This window comes from Anser anser, assembly GCF_964211835.1.
Source record: "Anser anser genome assembly, chromosome: 14".
Lineage (NCBI taxonomy): Eukaryota > Metazoa > Chordata > Aves > Anseriformes > Anatidae > Anser > Anser anser.
The window spans coordinates 19,032,348-19,049,082 of NC_139735.1; the positions used below are offsets into that span (position 1 = coordinate 19,032,348).

A 16,735-nucleotide genomic window follows, 5' to 3' on the forward strand; every position below is an offset into this window, starting at 1 on the left:
TTTTCAATGGAAGAAAAAAAAATAGGCAAATGATAAGTTGTTTTCTAATACCCATTCTTGGAAAACAGTATTTTGCTGAAAGAAACAAACCGGAAGTGGTTTTACTGGGTAATCTAAAGGATAGGTTAATCAGCTTCTTCTGTGAAACAGTCCTCTGAAGCTTTTTGTTTTTCTGTCTGCCACAGGTAGTTCTAGAGCACAAACTTTGAAGCCAGGTATGTTTGTTGGTAGTGCTCGTTGGAATAGCTAGGAACAGTAGGAAAGCTCCTGACTTACAATTGGAGACTTTGGTGCAACTCTGTGACAAAATGCAGCTCAAGATGTGTTTGGATTCCTTGCAGAAGACATTTTTCAGGTGAATCCTAAATAGGATCAATAAGGGTCCTAGGTGATGGCAGAGACTTCAAAACAGAGCTTTGCTATTGTTAAAGTATATGGTGTGCATTTTTACTCTGTATACTCAAATAAAAACTCAGTCTGGTGACTGAGAAATTTTGGTTAATAACATAAGCAGAGGGGTTTTAGTTTCTCTCTTGAAGGGAAAGAAATATCTCAGAAGTGAAAAGGATAGGTGCTGAAAAAAATGCCTTAGTTAACAGATTTGTCTGAGGGCGTTTGAACCATTCTTATCATTGTTCTCTGTGCACAGGAAACTACAGCACAATGCTCTTCGTTGTCTTGTTACTTGATTAGACTTTTAAAAAAATAGCGGAGCTAATTATGCTAATTAAAAGGGGAATTCTGTTAAAAATTTGGCCCTGCTTATTAAAAAGATAACTATTGAAAAACAGAGTGTACCATTGATCCCTTCAGTCTGATAATTTGCCTCCTACTGTGCCCTATGCTGCATACTGTAGAACAAGCACGACTGCATCAAGCACCTCTCTGTCCAGTATTTCACCCTGCCTGACAAGCACCTGGAGTCTTAAAGTGTGTTGTGCATCATACTGCAACAAATGCCAGAAATGTCTGTGACATCCGTATGTCACAAGCTAATTATTTTAAGGGAAGCCAGTAGAAAAATCCTACTTGGGGAAAGGTCCATCTAATTCTTTTAAAGCTAGCAGTCTTGAGGAAGCTTGCTTGGTACAGCTCCAAGCAGTTAGTTCTGATTATGCTGGTTGCTTCACCTGTCTAAGCCAGCCTGCACAGAATATAATTTTTTTCATATGCCTCTTTCAATTTCTCTCTAAGGTGATACTAATCCCTCTCAGTTTTGAATATTAACAATATGAAAAGAAATGCTTAGAAGAAACCCCAGAAGCTGCCCCTTGCTCTTGGTTTGACTTTCATCATTCCTTCAGTGTTGTTTCTGCTTCTGCCCTAGGACTGTGGCTGTGTGGTCTGGGATCCTCAGTGGGCCAGGCCCATGGGCAGGGTCACTCTACCCCTACAGCACAGCACTGTTTGCATATAAAGAGTCCTGAGCTCCACTGTGCCATACAGTGAGGGGCTGCAGGTTTCCTGCCACAGCTGTGAGGAGCCATTGGGCCAAGTGGGTTCCCCTCCAGGCACTTGCATCAGCAGGTATAACTGTAGTCCAGCAATTGCCAAATATAACTTCAGAAACTAGAAGCATTAGTAATCTGGAGAAGTGGCAAGAGCAGAGTATGAAGAGAGAGCATTTTACAGATATAACCTCTGGCTACAAAAGATAAAAATTGTATTCAGAATAAATCCTACAGCTTGGAAAGAGAGGCTATGAAATCCCTTGGAATAGAAAAGCAAACTTAAAATCAGAGCAGATTTCTCCCACTATTATATTTCTTTATAATAAGCAAAGCTTTTTGGAAAGATAATTTGTTACCCATATACAGAATAGGTTCCTCAAGCTCAGATCTTTGTAGAAGCAAAAATGTTGAAGATCTTGTGGAAGGTAGTGTTGAATGCGAGGCTTGTGCTAAATATAAACCGATCAAAGGAACATTTGCGTGCTGTGGACCAAAAGCTGAGCTGGACTTTGCTTTGAGACCTCTCCTGTGAAGAGAATCCCATCAGCTGCTTTTTGCCATCAAAATTTAGATTTTAAATCCACAATACAGTCTGTTTCCCTTTTGGTGTTTCAAGCCAGGATGGAAGAAATTTATAAGTTAGCATAGGTAGGCTTTTTGTTTGACTTTATACTTGATTATTCCAGTACTCTTCTGATTGAGACTGTATGTATGTCTGTTGCTGATTCAACAGTGAGTCCTGTGGGGATGTGGGGTCTCAGTTATTTGCTGCGTCAGTTCAGAGAATTGTGCAGAACCTGGGGCTGAATCCCAGCCTCTGCCATCAGCAGTGCTTGTCGTCACCATCCCTTTCAAGAAGAGCAAAGGACTTCTATAGATTTCCACTTCCTCTGAGCATTTCTGGCTTAACTAATGTCTTGAACACTTCAAGGAAAAACTCAATTTCTCACAGATTTCTATATATGAATTAAAGACAACCTCTCAGAATCTCAGTTAATCAAAAATATACTTCTATAAAAGTGAGAATGAATTAATGTTAATGGTTAAAATGTATCATTTGGATAATGTTATATAATAGGAAGATCCTTTATTCCTTTTTGTTCTTGTTCTAAATAAATAGTAAATTAAGTTTACATGTTCATCAGATATGGCATGCACATTGAGTGTAGTTTATACTGTGAAATGTAGTTGATTTCCAGCCATTGGGGGCAGGAGAGGAACATTTTTACCAGTATTAGTCAATTCCCATCCTTTTGCATTTGTGGGATTTTGTCATCTCCCTCTGGTGGCAAATGTCTGAAATATCCATCACATCACAGCTGGTGGAGAAGTGAAGAAAAAAAAAATAAAAGAAACCTTTAAGTCTATCCCAAGGTGCTCTGTTGAAATCAGCATACTTACAGTTACAAATATGCAAAGTTTAAAGGCCTATTCACTCTCTGGGGCTTAGCTTTGACACAAGAGAATGGCATATAGGTTGGTTTGAGAGCTGGGGTTTGCAGTTTGAAACTATTTCAGAAAAAGATAGCAAGAATAGAGCTTCTTGCAGCACTCTCTGAAGGATGGGATTCCAAACTTTCACGTGGCATAAAGCGCTAGTCTGAAAACTTAATAGTCTCTAGCAAAATTGAAGATCAAATACAAATTGTTGGGGAACAGATGTTGTGAGCATAGGAAAATGAAGGATGCCAAAAGGCAATTTTTAACGTTCTTTATTATTATTATTATTAAAGTATAATATTGCATAGACTGTTTTTCATAGCCTGTTGCAACAGTGAATGCTCTGATGGACCAGAACCAACCTAATTTCATATCTTTACGTGCACAGTGATGAGAAACAGGAAACATTGCTTCCTACCGGGGGGGGGGGTCACACTTGAGCGTGATTAATGTTGTCTGTTAATAAGTCTTTTTGTTAAACTCTGCAATCTTTTGGTGAGAATCAGAGACAATAGTACAGCTTCGCTTTTCCAGTCAGATCATTCACTGTCCCCTTTAAAGAGAGTACTAATACCAGAGTATTTCAATTTTACTTATCCATTGAAAATACTCAGCAAATGAGACAAACTTTTAAGGCCACCTTAAAAACTTCCAACTGATTTAAGGAATAAGGGATGTATCTTCACTATGACTGTCCTGGATAATTTAACCACTTAAGTATTCTGGCTCCTGAAGATCATAACTTGAAACACCTGAGTAAACTTATCAAGTCAGCTGGATCCTTTTTTTTCCTTGGACCAGGTCCTATGTATATAGCTGAATGTGTTCTTCTGTATCAGCATTAATGCTCCATTTAGTCATCAGTCCTTGTGTCTTTACAGTTCATCTCCTATGTGTAGAATATAAGTAGGCATTCTATATAAATAAACCCCCAAATGGGAACCAGATGCCGAACTTTATAGCTGACTTAACTGAACCACTGAAAGGTGATATAATATGCTGGCATCTGCAAGTCAGCATCAAGATGTGCTCTAAATGCTGCTGCAAACAGTGACAGTTTCTGGACATAAAGAACTCCATGTGCTCTCATTAGTGCTGTTGGAAATTGTTCCCAAGGGTTGTGCTTCTCGTTTAATTCAGATCACTTATATAATTTCAGAGTATGAACTGGTAGAGGGAACTGCAGTGTTCACTGGTTTTTGCACTGTTTGGTGAACTTGCTATTTAAAGGTTTCCCAGTGTTGAGGATGGAGCTAATGCGTTAAGTTCGGCAGTCTCTAAGAATCCCTGAAATGTTCAGATCAGAAAATGCCTCTCATAAGATGCCCCCTGCCCTGCTTAATGGTCTGAGCAAAAAAGCAGAGACATGAGCAACTTCCAGTCTGTTGTGTCAGGGCCTGGATTCACCTGCAGCAGTTATCTTCATTAATCTTGTGTTTATACTGTTGAAAAAGTAAGTGCTGCCTGCAAAGTGTGATAGCTCCATAGTCAGGTTTGATATCTGATTCCTGGCCCAACTCTCAGTGGAATTTAAATTGGCTTCCTATGTGCAAATGTGTGAAGCCTCAGTGATTAGAGTGGCTGGAGATACAGCAGTGAATGCCTGCAAGTGCTGATGCTGTGCTTGGCTTAGCTAATGAGATTTTCACAGCCTTCCTTGCATGGAGTATTTGTTTTCTCTACAAGTGAGTTTTGCAGAGAGTTCACCCTGGGCTGAATTCAGTTTTTTAAGGAAACTTTCACAGAAGTCCTGTTCTCGTTCCTCCCTGTTACTAGCTGTCACTGAGTCATGCAGCTAGGGATCTGCTGACGAGCCATTCCTCTGCTGCTTACAAACATGCAAGATGCTGAATGGACAGGCATAAAACTGAAGATCAATCCAGCAAGCAGGCAGGCCATAGACAAGATGTGAATTTTATTCTTTTTTTAAACAGACTTGAAGCTAGAACAGATCTGCCTGCTCTGATGTTTTGTTTTTTGTGGTGTGTTTTTTTGTTGTTGTTTTTAACAGATAATAAAATGAAAGGTTTTGGGAAAACACAAAGCTGCAACAGTGACATAATTAGGCATGCACCTATGTTTGGAGGCAACTGGCTGATGCTGTTCTCGCAGTGTAGCGGCTTGAGATCTCCCTCTCTAAGATACACAAGGATCAAGCTCCCCTTAGAGATGCCCTTACTCTTTCAGTCTCCCTGTGGTTTAAGCTACTGCTTTCTAGAGAAGGAAATTTCCGAAAGACTGAGCCATGTAATGGATGGTTACAATTCCACTAGCCATTTATCTGAACACGCCTTGAGAACTAGCTGAATAAAACATTTGCAGGCTTCAGCTCTGAGTGAAATTCTAAACAAATATTGGATTTATGCTGCTACTCTGTACTTGTTGAGTGGTACCTTACTTCATAATAACATAACTGAAACAGATGGGTTGTTATAAAATAAATATTTTCAAGCATAGTAAGGATATTTAATTTAGTTACTGTTTTCGTGGAGCACTTGCCAAATTTTTCAGTGTAACTGATCCTGAAATATGGAAATCAATGTGTTAGGTTTGAGGGTGGAAGGTTGTTGGGTTTTGTTGGTTGGTTTCTTGGGAGGGAGGTGTATGGTGGCTTTTTTTAATCTGCTAATAATAGCTGAAGGAAATAAAATCATGGTCTTAGCTTGCAGTTGGCAAATTTACTTCTGAGCTCTTATTCAGATGTTTTGCAGCAAAGGATTCTGTTGGACAGGGTCTCTTTCTATAATGTGCCATTAGAAGTGCTTACTGTTAAATATTAATGTCACTGTTCTGTAATACTGTAAAAAATTTAAGGCAGGAAGTGCAGATGTAAAAATTACTTTTTCTGTGATTTGCTGTTAGCAGTTTATATGGATGTTGGGCACAGGAAAATAAGGCTATAATTCTGTCATACAAGGGGTCAAGCAGAAATACTGTTGGGAATTTTGCAAGTGTGTTTTTCAAGTGTGTTTGTCCTTTCAGTGTTGGGAGAGCTTTGGGCAGAGCATGCTGCTCAGTCTAGCTGGGAAGCTGGCTTGCACAGGAGGGCAAGCAGGTGCTTTCAAAATGCTGGTGGGTAATTACGTGGGTGTGATAATGAGGTACTGGTTTGGTTCTCAGTGTTCTTTTTCTGACAGCAAACTGTTGAGATTCACATTATTGTCAATGGACAAAGATTGTGTAGCCAAAAAGCACAGGCATGACCAAGTTTGCAGTAACTTGATTATGGTATGCTGCTGAGTTTTTGATTAAAAGTTTTTGCTTTTCATTTAACTTCAAAGAGCACACTGGTTGCAACACCTTCATAGAAAACATCCAGGGGTTATTTTTCTCTTTTTCTAACCAAAGCCATTGGTCTATGTAATTTATATCATGGCTTTGCATTTCCTTTCTGATTAGAGCCAAGTACACAGGGCTTTACTAATCTCCTTACAGGGATTTGTAAACTGTCTTCTGTTTCTGCTAGTTGCAGGTTCCCAAGCCACATATTTGGCTTCAGTTCTGGCATTTGGATTGACCCAAAAGATCAAAGCAAAAGACATCCAATTCACTGAGATCATTATGACTTATAGCCAGTGCTTTATAAGTTGAGAATTTTCACGAATACAGAAGGGATCTTGCTTCCCAAATCTTATTGACATCCGGAGGGTTTTGGACACACTTTAAGGTTCTTTCAGAATCCAGTGCTGAAACAGTCCAGCTCTGCTTTCCTTTCTAAATAAATATGTATTTCTTATTTTTTATATTTTCCTTGATGAATTCTTTACACTCAGTACTTGCACCTCCCTGTGAGAAATACCTCTTGCTTCTTGTCGACTCTGAGTGGTGTTGACAGCCCAGTATAATTATACATGATAACAAACGACTGCTTATGTCAACAAAAGTTAACAAGTAGGTAATTTTCAGAGGACTCCCACTCCTTCCAAAAATATAGGCAAAAAGGTGGGCCTTGCAAGCATGACCAGAAACAGGTTTCTGAAAATGTTATCAACCTTTTTTGTTGTTGTCATTGTGATGTGGTAAGCACTTAGCTAATTAATGTCATACACCAAAGATGGAAGTTTCTGGCTTCCTAAGAGTGTCTCCATTTTGAGGAATAAAATTCCTATAAAATATTATGGATTTGTTAGCATTTTCAACCAAAGACTAAAAATGAAATGCTTTAAAGCATGGCAACTGTTAAATATTTAACTATCAATGTTGTCAGATCTAGCCCGTCTTCCACCTTTCTGGGAATAGAAGTATAATAAATAATATTTGTAATAATGAAAAATATTTATTACCAATTCCAGTGGCTAATAACATCCTTGACTTTTCAGTTTTCTCTTGACTTTGTGGATTGTAGTTGTCCTGTGTTGAGCTGCGCAATTTTATAAAGTACCTATACAGGGTAATACTCCAAGCAGTAAATACCAAAGCCAAGAAGTGTCTTTGTGACAAGCTGGGGAAAGAATTTAAGGAGAGAATGTGAGTTTCAGAGGTAGAGTTTTAATTTTGAACAGAGACAGTCAGGGTTAGAGTTGTTAGCAAAGTATGAACAGAAAGAACCAAAGTGCGCACGTGAAGAATAGCAAAATAGCTTGAACTTCTTAAGAAGCCTTTTGTTTTAAATTTTAAGTAAAGGAACTTCAAAAACTCTATTCAAATCTTAAGCTTAGATATTGTTCAGGCTGGAAATTGCTGTTGCTCCTCCTGTAACCTTTGGTATTCTCCCCAGGATCCTTCTTTGTCAAATGTACTTAATTTTATGAGCTCATTATTTTTCCTGTACTAATACATTTTCCTTATCTTCTAATTAAGTACTGCTCCTAGCATATTTATGATGGCACGCTCACATCTGCTCTGGCTTCTTTGCCTTATTTCAATACAGATCTCTTGCTGCAATTGACACAGTTGATGCTTTGACACTACTCAAGCTGTCTTCAGGTGCCTATCTTCCACAAGTGTGCCTGGTTCCAATTTGGCAACGATGGGAATCCAAATAGGCAGGTGTTGGCATATCTTCCTGTTTAGATTTGAAAGGGGCTTTTACCGTTAAATAATACCAAAATTCCTTCTGTTTTCAAAACCTGCATTAAAACTGTTTCTTAAGTTCTGCATAAAGCACAACATAAGCAGGTAGCACATTTTCTAGCTTTTCAAGTTCAAGCAACATTTCACGTCATCTCTTGAAATCTTATATCTTCCATTTCTGATGATCTGCTAACCTCTTGAGGTTTCAGATGAAAGTAATAAAATCAGTGCAAAAAATGTAAAACACTTTCAGCCCTGCTCAATCCCTTTGGTCTTAAATTTGTCTAATGGGTGCTCATAAATGTTATTGTTTGGTTTTTACATCTCCATCTGATATATTATACTTACTACTAGGACTATTTAACTTACTACTTTTCTGCAGTCCTCCATTCTTTTATAAAGCTCTTTTGTTAACAGATTTTATTGTTGTGTTGATTTTTAGATGTCATCTGTTGTGAAGGTTTTTGTTCTTTGTGAGGATATGTGAAATATTGAGGTTTTGAATATTTAAATACTGACAGCTATTGAGAAATTAAAAGACAGTAAAAAAAATACAATGACAAATGAGGCAGTGACTAGTATCTTAGATGTCTTTTAACATGATTCATCAGTTTCACCTGGCATCAAGACTTTTCCTGTTTTTGTAGTTTCCCTTTTCTCTTTGAGGCTTTTAAATCTTGAAGGCTATAGGACAGAGGCTTGTAGAATTTTGTGAACACACAGTTGGTACAGAAGTGCCTGGTACCTTCAGCCTACAATGTGTTCTTCACTGATCAAGAGGGTCACATCCATGTTTTTTGGAGACTGTTGGCTCATGGGTTATGTGGTTTTACAATCGTTGCTGAGGCCACTTCATAACAGCAGATTGCTAGTTACCACAATCAGGGCAAGATAAGGCGCAGAAGGCCTGGAAATATGTTAGCAATGCAATCTTCATATTAAAAAGTCCTGTAGCTAGTTTCCCTTTTCCTTGGAAAAGGGACAAGCTAGGAAGTTGAAAGTATAAGATAAAATACTAATGAAAATGAATGTCGTCAGTGCCTTTCATTGCACAGTGCCTAAGATGACATAGTCTTTCTGACATGCAGGCCTGCAGAAAGATTAAAATTGTTTTTGTGTAGTTTATATTAAAAGTTACTTAAATATAGGAATAAAACTTAAATATGTTCCTAATATATAATATTGTTCAATACTTATTAAATGGTAGGATTATTAACACCACTGTGTGTTTAGTAGTTGCACAACCGTCATGATGATATTCTCTGTCCCATCCTCCTCACTGAGTTTCTAACACCAAAGTATATCTGCAGCTTTTCATAAATTTCTAGAAAGTTTGCTATAGAGGGTTTATTAAGATCTCCAGTTGCTGACTGAAAAGCAAGTCTAGCTCAGGGCTTAATGTGCTGACAATGTTTTTCCATTTTTAAATGCAGTCCGGTTCTCATGAGTTACAGCGCAAGAAACCAGTCTGCCAGATTTAATGAAAGTTGCAAGAGCGAGAAAAGAAGTGTAAATCCTTGGAAGAGGTCATTAATTAGAGATAGGCTTAAAAGGGAAAGGAAAGCATCTTGTTATTCTCTGTTCAAATGCTATTATGCAGATGTGGTGGGCTCATAGAACTGGGCGACTTACTTCCATGTCACAGAGAACTTTACTGGAAGAGGAGGATGTTTTAAAGTTTCCATGTTACAGTCCATAGACTTACTTATTTTCTTCAATTGCAGGGAAACATGGGTGCTTTGGGTTACAACCTATGTTATACTGGCTGGAATGGTATTTTTGTGGGTTATGAAATGTGAGTTGATGCATTTCTGGCTGGAGTTTGACTTCAGTGACTTAGTCATATGGAAAATAAAAACACCTTATAATTGGTTGCTGAATAACTTCCAGTACTGTTGTTCATCGGAAGGTCCTGCTGGATGCACAAATACATGTTGAAAGCCAGGTGAGCCTTTGTACAACTCCACACCCTAGGTTAATACGGCATGTTTTTTATTGTCTAACCAAACCATCTATCATCAGCAGGAAGGTTATGCTCTGCCTTTGGTTTTCTTGACCAGATTTCTGCAGTCTGTATGGCTTCATCTCCTTCCCTTCACCTGCATCCCTACTCTACCCTAACCTTTATTTATCTTAGCTATATATTCCACCCCCCAATGCCTCTGCATGCTTCATGTGGGCGCTGATTAATTCCCCTCCCTCCTCTCCATGGGTGTGTTCAACAATCATCAGGCAAGTCATCTGAGCTGATAGGATCAAGCTTTTACTTGAAAAAGCAGCAGCAGGGAGACAGGTGATCAGCTGAGCAGCGGCTGGTCTTGAAAAGAACTATCCTGAAAGATCTGGCCAATACTTTTGACAATTCCTCCCCTTGTTTTCCCTCAGAAATAACAGGCTCTTTCACTGAGTTCAATGACCTCCAAAGGGGCCACAAAAATAAAACGTAGGTGCACAGTAAGGCTGTTAGGCCCCACATTCCTACTCTGCTCTTTCTCACGTCCTGAAGGGTTTTATCCACAAAGCTGAATAATTCACTGGGTACTAGAACACAGGCCGTTTACCGGTGCCAGGTGATGGCATGCAAACTCCTTTTTGCTTTTACCTAGGACCTGGAGAATCCTTTCAACCCCAGGGTTTGAACTGTCCTACTTTACAAGCTGGCACCTCTCAGAGTGGAAGGTGTAGATGGGCATCTGGTCAGGGACAGGCTAGGTCCCTGTGCAGAAGCATGCAGCTGGCAGAGACCTCTGTGATGGGGAAGGGCCAGCAAAAGCGAGGGAAGTGTGTCCTTGTGGGATCCTCTCTGGGCTAGGATACATGACACATGACCACCTCTGTTCCATGGGGAGATGACAGTGGCTCTGCACATCATACACACAAGGAAGCCTGCAGCAGGACTTGGGATATAACAGCCAAATAGTGAGAACTGGGCAATCCGAAGGTGTTTGTATTGTAATGGTTTTGCAGGCTAATGAGCTGAAAGTGCTTCTTTTTAGGATCACCTATAATGCTTCTTGCCTCCAAGTAGTCTCAGCAATGCTAGCCTCCTGCTGTGTGACTCTGGTCCTTGTGCCAAGAGGTGGGATGAGCTGTTATCCTGCAGGCATCTTTCCTCTGCTGTGTGTCTCAGTTAACTTATGGTTCTACAAAAGGCTTGACCAGCTTAACATCAGTGTCTGCACAAATGCATTTGTTGGAAGCAGATGGCTTCTCAAGTGCCATGAAGCCATTTGAAGAGCCTGACCTGAACGTAGTGTCCTTCCTCTACATGTCACAGGCTGCTGATGTATAGGCACTTCTCTTTCAGATACCCTCACTGAAGGGTAATGAAAATGCTTTAATTCTCTTAATGAAATGTACAGAGTTAGGAGGTGGGGTCCACAAGCAGTCTTCTACCAGAAATTCTATTTTCCCTTGTTTTTGTCATAGCAGACCTATTGGGGTTGTTCAGACATGTAGAAATGAAAAGTGGCACACTTCCCTCAGGACTTTTCTTTCCAAAAGGCTGCAGGTGTGACAGAAGTGTGCTTTCAGCAATGACTTCTTATACCAGAGGTGATAGTGTGACTTTCATTAATTCACTGTTGTGGTGCTTTAGGCAAATGAGATGAGTGGAGAGGCAAGAAGCCCTATTCAGTAAGTAATGTTGTCCCCTGGAGGGAAAAAAAAAATGTAGGGAAGATGCTTTATTATCATTACTCAAAATCATTGCTTGCTGGTTTTCAAAATACCAACAATATGTCAAGTGCTTTTAGGAGAACTGTAAGAAACAGCTCTTTCCTCAAGTAATTCACAGACAGGGCAGATTGTCATCTGCTGGTGTGCATATGCGTTTTCCATTGTTTTTATTGCCCTTTTCCACAGAGAGGCAAAAAAGCAAAACATCAAAATGTTCTTTTGTTGTCAAGAGAAGAGAAAATAAATGGAGGAGGAGGACTGCAACATGAGTAGGGAGTCATTATTTATTTGATTTGTTGAGGGGAAAGTCCAGATAATTATCTAGAATGTTGCAAAGCTTGCCTGTCAGCCTTGATACATAATCAGAATTTGTTGGTAGACATCCAGAGGGAAAATTGCTTTCAAGTCTTGTATTGCATTTTACAGTGTATTGTTTCTGTTTGAATGGATGGTGGCTCAATGCATGCATGTATGGTGAACTGGAACCAAAATGTCAAAATGGGTAGCACTTGGGTAGCAAGGCGGTGACCATGTCCTCCACACCTGTGCCTACAGAGAGAGCTGGCCGCTGCAGCGTGTGTAAGGCCAGTCTGTCTTTTCAGTGATCACTGAAAATAAATGGATTCTTTCCAACACACTGTGACTGACTCTTCTGTCAGGTTTAAATATCACAGTACAGTCTTACAGTCTGTTGGTTGCATATTTTACAGAAGAAAAAAAAAAAAGGCAGCTTAGACCTCTTAAATAATCTTACCTTGTCTATTTGTGTGCTTTGCCAAACTTGAATTTCTTTATTATAGGCTTTGAGCTGCCCACATCCCAAACCTTTACAGCTGTTTATTACAAACTATAGTGATGGCTGCATTTCTTGCTGACGATTGGTATGTTAACACCATGTTTTATAAAGAGGTTGGAGAACATCAGTTTGAATCTTAACAGAGGCTTTACTTGAGCATGTATTGGGATTCATTTTGCTAAAAATACAAATTAGTTCTCACTCGGTAGATTTCAACAGTTTCTAATCTTTCCTTCTAATTTCTATATTGATTTGAATTAATTGTTATTCTAGGGGTTGCAGGCTCTTCCTTACAACTGTGTAATGACTTTTACCAATACTCTATCACACCTGCTTTGAATTTCAATGATTCCGATGTTGAGTTTTAATGTCGTTACTGTGTAGAAAGGAAATTGGTTTTTATCAGTTAAAAATTATTGAACGTGCTGTTCTTTCTAAACATCAAAGATCCTGGTTTGACAGTGTGTTTTGTGTTTTGTTTTGTTTAAGTCTACCTTTTCAGTGCATTGATAAAATGGCATTTTGACCTAAGCTTTGGTCTGAGACGTCCTGGTTAGAATTAGGAACATGACATGATTTAGTTTACAGATGGCATGATATTTCTGGATTTCTTTTCATATATACCTTAATCTCCCTCTTCCGTAGAAACTAGGTTTTGACTGTCAGGCAGGGGGTGGCTGTTCAGTTCTTCTCTTTTGCTACCTCGTGCTATGTTGTCTGTTTAACTTTGTGTCCCAGATATAATACAGTTTTAGTGTTCTGTCCAGCATGACTTTACCATAGTAATGTAATTGCAGGCTGAAGTCTGTAATGTAAAGGGAATGTAACCTTCTCACTCCACATAATCTTATTGTGCAGCCAACTCTCCTTGAGACGACACTTTGTTCCACTCGTAGATAAAGCGGTTATTGCCACTCCATAGTAAATGGTATGTGGCTAGAAGGAGTGAATTCAGCTACTTAACTGCTTGTGTGCATTGTGCCTCAGCTTCAGGTTGTAAAATGGGAGAAACAATCCTCTGGCACACTGAATATTGTGATAACTAATAACAAAATAACTGGCAATGTGCTCTTGAAGCCCGGAAGGCCAACTGTACCCTGGGCTGCCCCAGAAGCAGTGTGGCCAGCAGGGTGAGAGAAGGAATTCTCCCCTCTGCTCCACTCTCATGAGACCCCACCTGAAGCCCTGCATTCAGCTCGGGGGTCCCCAGCATAAGAAGGACACGAACCTGCTGGAGGGAGTCCAGAGGACAGCCGCAAGGATGATCAGAGGGCTGGAGCATCTCTCTTATGAAGACAGGCTAAGGGAGTTGGGGTGGTTCAGCCTGGAGAAGAGAAGGCTCCAGAGAGACATTTCAGCAGCCTTTCAGTACCTAAAGGGGTCCTGCAGGAGAGCTGGGGAAGGACTCTTTGTCAGGGAGTGTGGGGATAAGACAAGGAGTAATGGGTTTTCAACTAAAAGAGAGGATATTTAGATTATATATTAGGAAGAAATTACTTACTGTGAGGGTGGTGAGGCCCTGACCCAGGCTGCCCAGAGAAGCTGTGGGTGCCCCATCCCTGGCAATGTCCAAGGCCAGGCTGGATGGGGCTTTGAGCAACCTGGTGTAACAGGAGGTGTTCCTGCCCATGGCAGAGGGTTGAAATTATATGGTCTTTAGTGTCCTTTCAAATCTAAACCATTCTATGCTATTAAAGCATTTCAAGATCCTTTGACCAATACTGACAAGTTTAAAAAGCATATTTGCATACCCAGACTAGCATTCTTACAAATCCTGTAACTGAGGACTTAAATCTGATATTTTTATTTTATTTTTTTCCCCATGCAATACCTAGTAGTTGTTTTTTACTAGAGACTAAGGAGTTCTGGTTGCTCGCATAATGAGCATAGGCTAAGTAAAACACCATGTTTCATTCTTTTAATGAAGCAGGTGAGCAAAGGAAGAAAAAGCAACAAGGGAGGCAGGAAAAGCGGAGATCCAAATGTAAGAGAGAAAACAGTGTTAGAGCTGGCATTCATGAATGGGAGGCCAGTTTGGGAAAACCAGGAAAGGGTAATGCCAAATTTCTTAGATTTAAGATTATTGTGTTATGTGCTCTCTTGCATTTCACCAAAATTCTGAATTTCAGCTAATCACCTATGAAAGTTTGTTGCAAATATAGTTTACCCTTTAACTTCACTAGTAATGGGAAAAGTTTAGGAGTGAGGAGGAATTTTTGTCTTCTTTTTCTGGGATTTGTACAATCTGTTTATTCACAGAATTAAAATTACCTAAGTGGTTATCTTTGTAGGGAAAAAAAAAAAAAGAATATCTTGACATAATTTTCAAAACTGGAGAATCCAGTGGTGAGCTACTCTTCCTAACAAGTGACAGATATCTCCTGAGTGACTCAGATAATCTAGTTAAATTATAGAGTCACTGTAATTTAAGGGTTTAATTCCTAAGAGTAGCAAGGAACAGCTGTTGTATGCATGATTACAGTAGGTATAGGTAATTTTCCCAGTATATCTACCTCAATTTAGTGAATTTCTGTGGTGGTTCCATGCAGCCATTTGATTATCTTAATGTAACGCTGTGTTTTTAGAACCAGTGATAAGGTGATTTATGTGCCAGTATTTCCCAGTGCTGCCTTCCCAATGTATTTGCTCGAGAGAGATGACTGATACTTTGAAATGACTGAAAATGTTTCTTCCATTTCTATGTGACTGCTCATTAACAGATTATACATGGAAACATCCTTAGTTACATACAAATCGGATTCATCAGCAAATGAATGAAACATGCATTTAGTCTCGTTTGCAGATGTACACAAATAATCCTTAAAGGTGATTTATTATTCCCACTTGCCTTATCTTGCATGATCAAACTAATCAATAAAAGCTATTATTCTTTCAGCTAAGAGATTTATAGACCCTGGTCACAGTGTAATAGCCAATATGCACGTAAAAATCAGTTTGAAAAGCTTTTACTTTTATGCTCAAATGTCCTTGAGACATAGCTACTGAATCAGTTTCCATACCACAAAGTAGTAAATGCATTTTAATAATCCTAAACCAAAGATACTGCAGGGGGAGCAGTGACATGAATGGCATGGTCTAGACCCCCTTTGAAGCGTGAGGAAACTTAATTCTTTTTCCACTTTCTGTCCTTACCGCTGCAGAAAAATGATTACTCTGCATTTTTACAACCACATAAGCAAAACAAGACTTTTGGCAATTCTTCATGTAGGACCTCTTGCTTCATAATGGGCAAAGAACAAAAAAGGGGCTTGAAGGCAGTCTGCTCACAAGTTGATTCTGTAACTCTGCCTGTGGTATTCATCCCCTGCTGCAGTAATTTGTACATTACGGTAACAACTTACAGTTTGTGGTCTGTGTAGTAACTTAAAAGGTTTTCTAGTGTCTGTGACTTTTTAAAATTTGTATCTTCTCAGTGCTTTATGCAGTAGTGGAAAACTTAAAGTTGACTGACTTCATAGTCAAACACATCTTGACAAATTCCATTTTTCTTATGGCTATTGTTTCAGACAGTCTGCAGACTCATGGTAATAATATTGTGTTCGTTTAGCCCATATGTCTTTGCTACCTGTTTTTATTATCTTAGCATAATCTCCCTCAGGAGTCTCAGTTGATCCCTATAGATACACCTCAACTTAAGCCACAAAAATATTAGCTTGGTGTTGGATAAAAGACATGGAATGTAGGCAAGGGAGATGATGGACAAGTCTCCGAGTTTTCAGAGGGAAGAGAAGGAAAAGATGCACGCAGGAGAAAAGTGATTCCTATGCTCTTAAATGTATTCTTAGCCCAGCTTTGTACGTTTTAATAAAGCAAGGTGAATTAGGGTTCATACAGTTTGCCTGGAGTCTCCACTTTTCTCTGCATTGTGTTTGACAGGTATGATGATATTATGACATATTCTGTTGAAGTTTCATTTTGATTCCTCAGGTGGGAGGCGAGTACCCTGTGAGAGAACAGTTCTAGCATTTCCTTCCTTTTTGACGCTGTAGTACACAGTTGGCAAACTGCTATTATATTAATGCTCCCTTGCAGACAGTAAATTGTGTTTAGAATTACATCTGTACAGCAACAAACAAATTACATCCCATCTGTATCTGATAATAGAGGCATTGCAATATGAGAGTATGTGTAGTCAAGGCCATTTTAAAAATCCACATTTTTGTGGGCATTTATACATCATTTGCTAGGATTATTTACTTGAATCTATTTGAAGCTGTTATCTGGCTCATCATTACAACCTTAAAGTGGAGATTTCCCTCTGAAATTGTAAATATGACCTTTTTAGATGTAAGAAAGCTGAGGTTTGTATGCAGATGAGGGGAAGGTTGGACTCACA

At 39.3% G+C, this 16,735-nt stretch overlaps 1 protein-coding gene across 7 annotated transcripts in view; it reads left to right on the forward strand.

The window, feature by feature from the left end:
* The window catches only part of ATP10B (ATPase phospholipid transporting 10B (putative)), a 159,477-nt gene that overhangs the window by 13,864 nt on the left and 128,878 nt on the right, over positions 1–16,735 (forward strand). Inside the window, exon 2 of one of the 7 annotated variants that reach the window (XM_083798061.1) lies at positions 186–355. The exons of the other annotated variants lie outside the window; for them this stretch is intronic. Within the exon in view, the coding sequence (XP_083654187.1) occupies positions 309–355 (47 nt within the window). The 5' untranslated portion in view covers positions 186–308. The remainder of the gene's footprint in view (positions 1–185; positions 356–16,735) is intronic. 7 annotated transcript variants of the gene reach the window in all.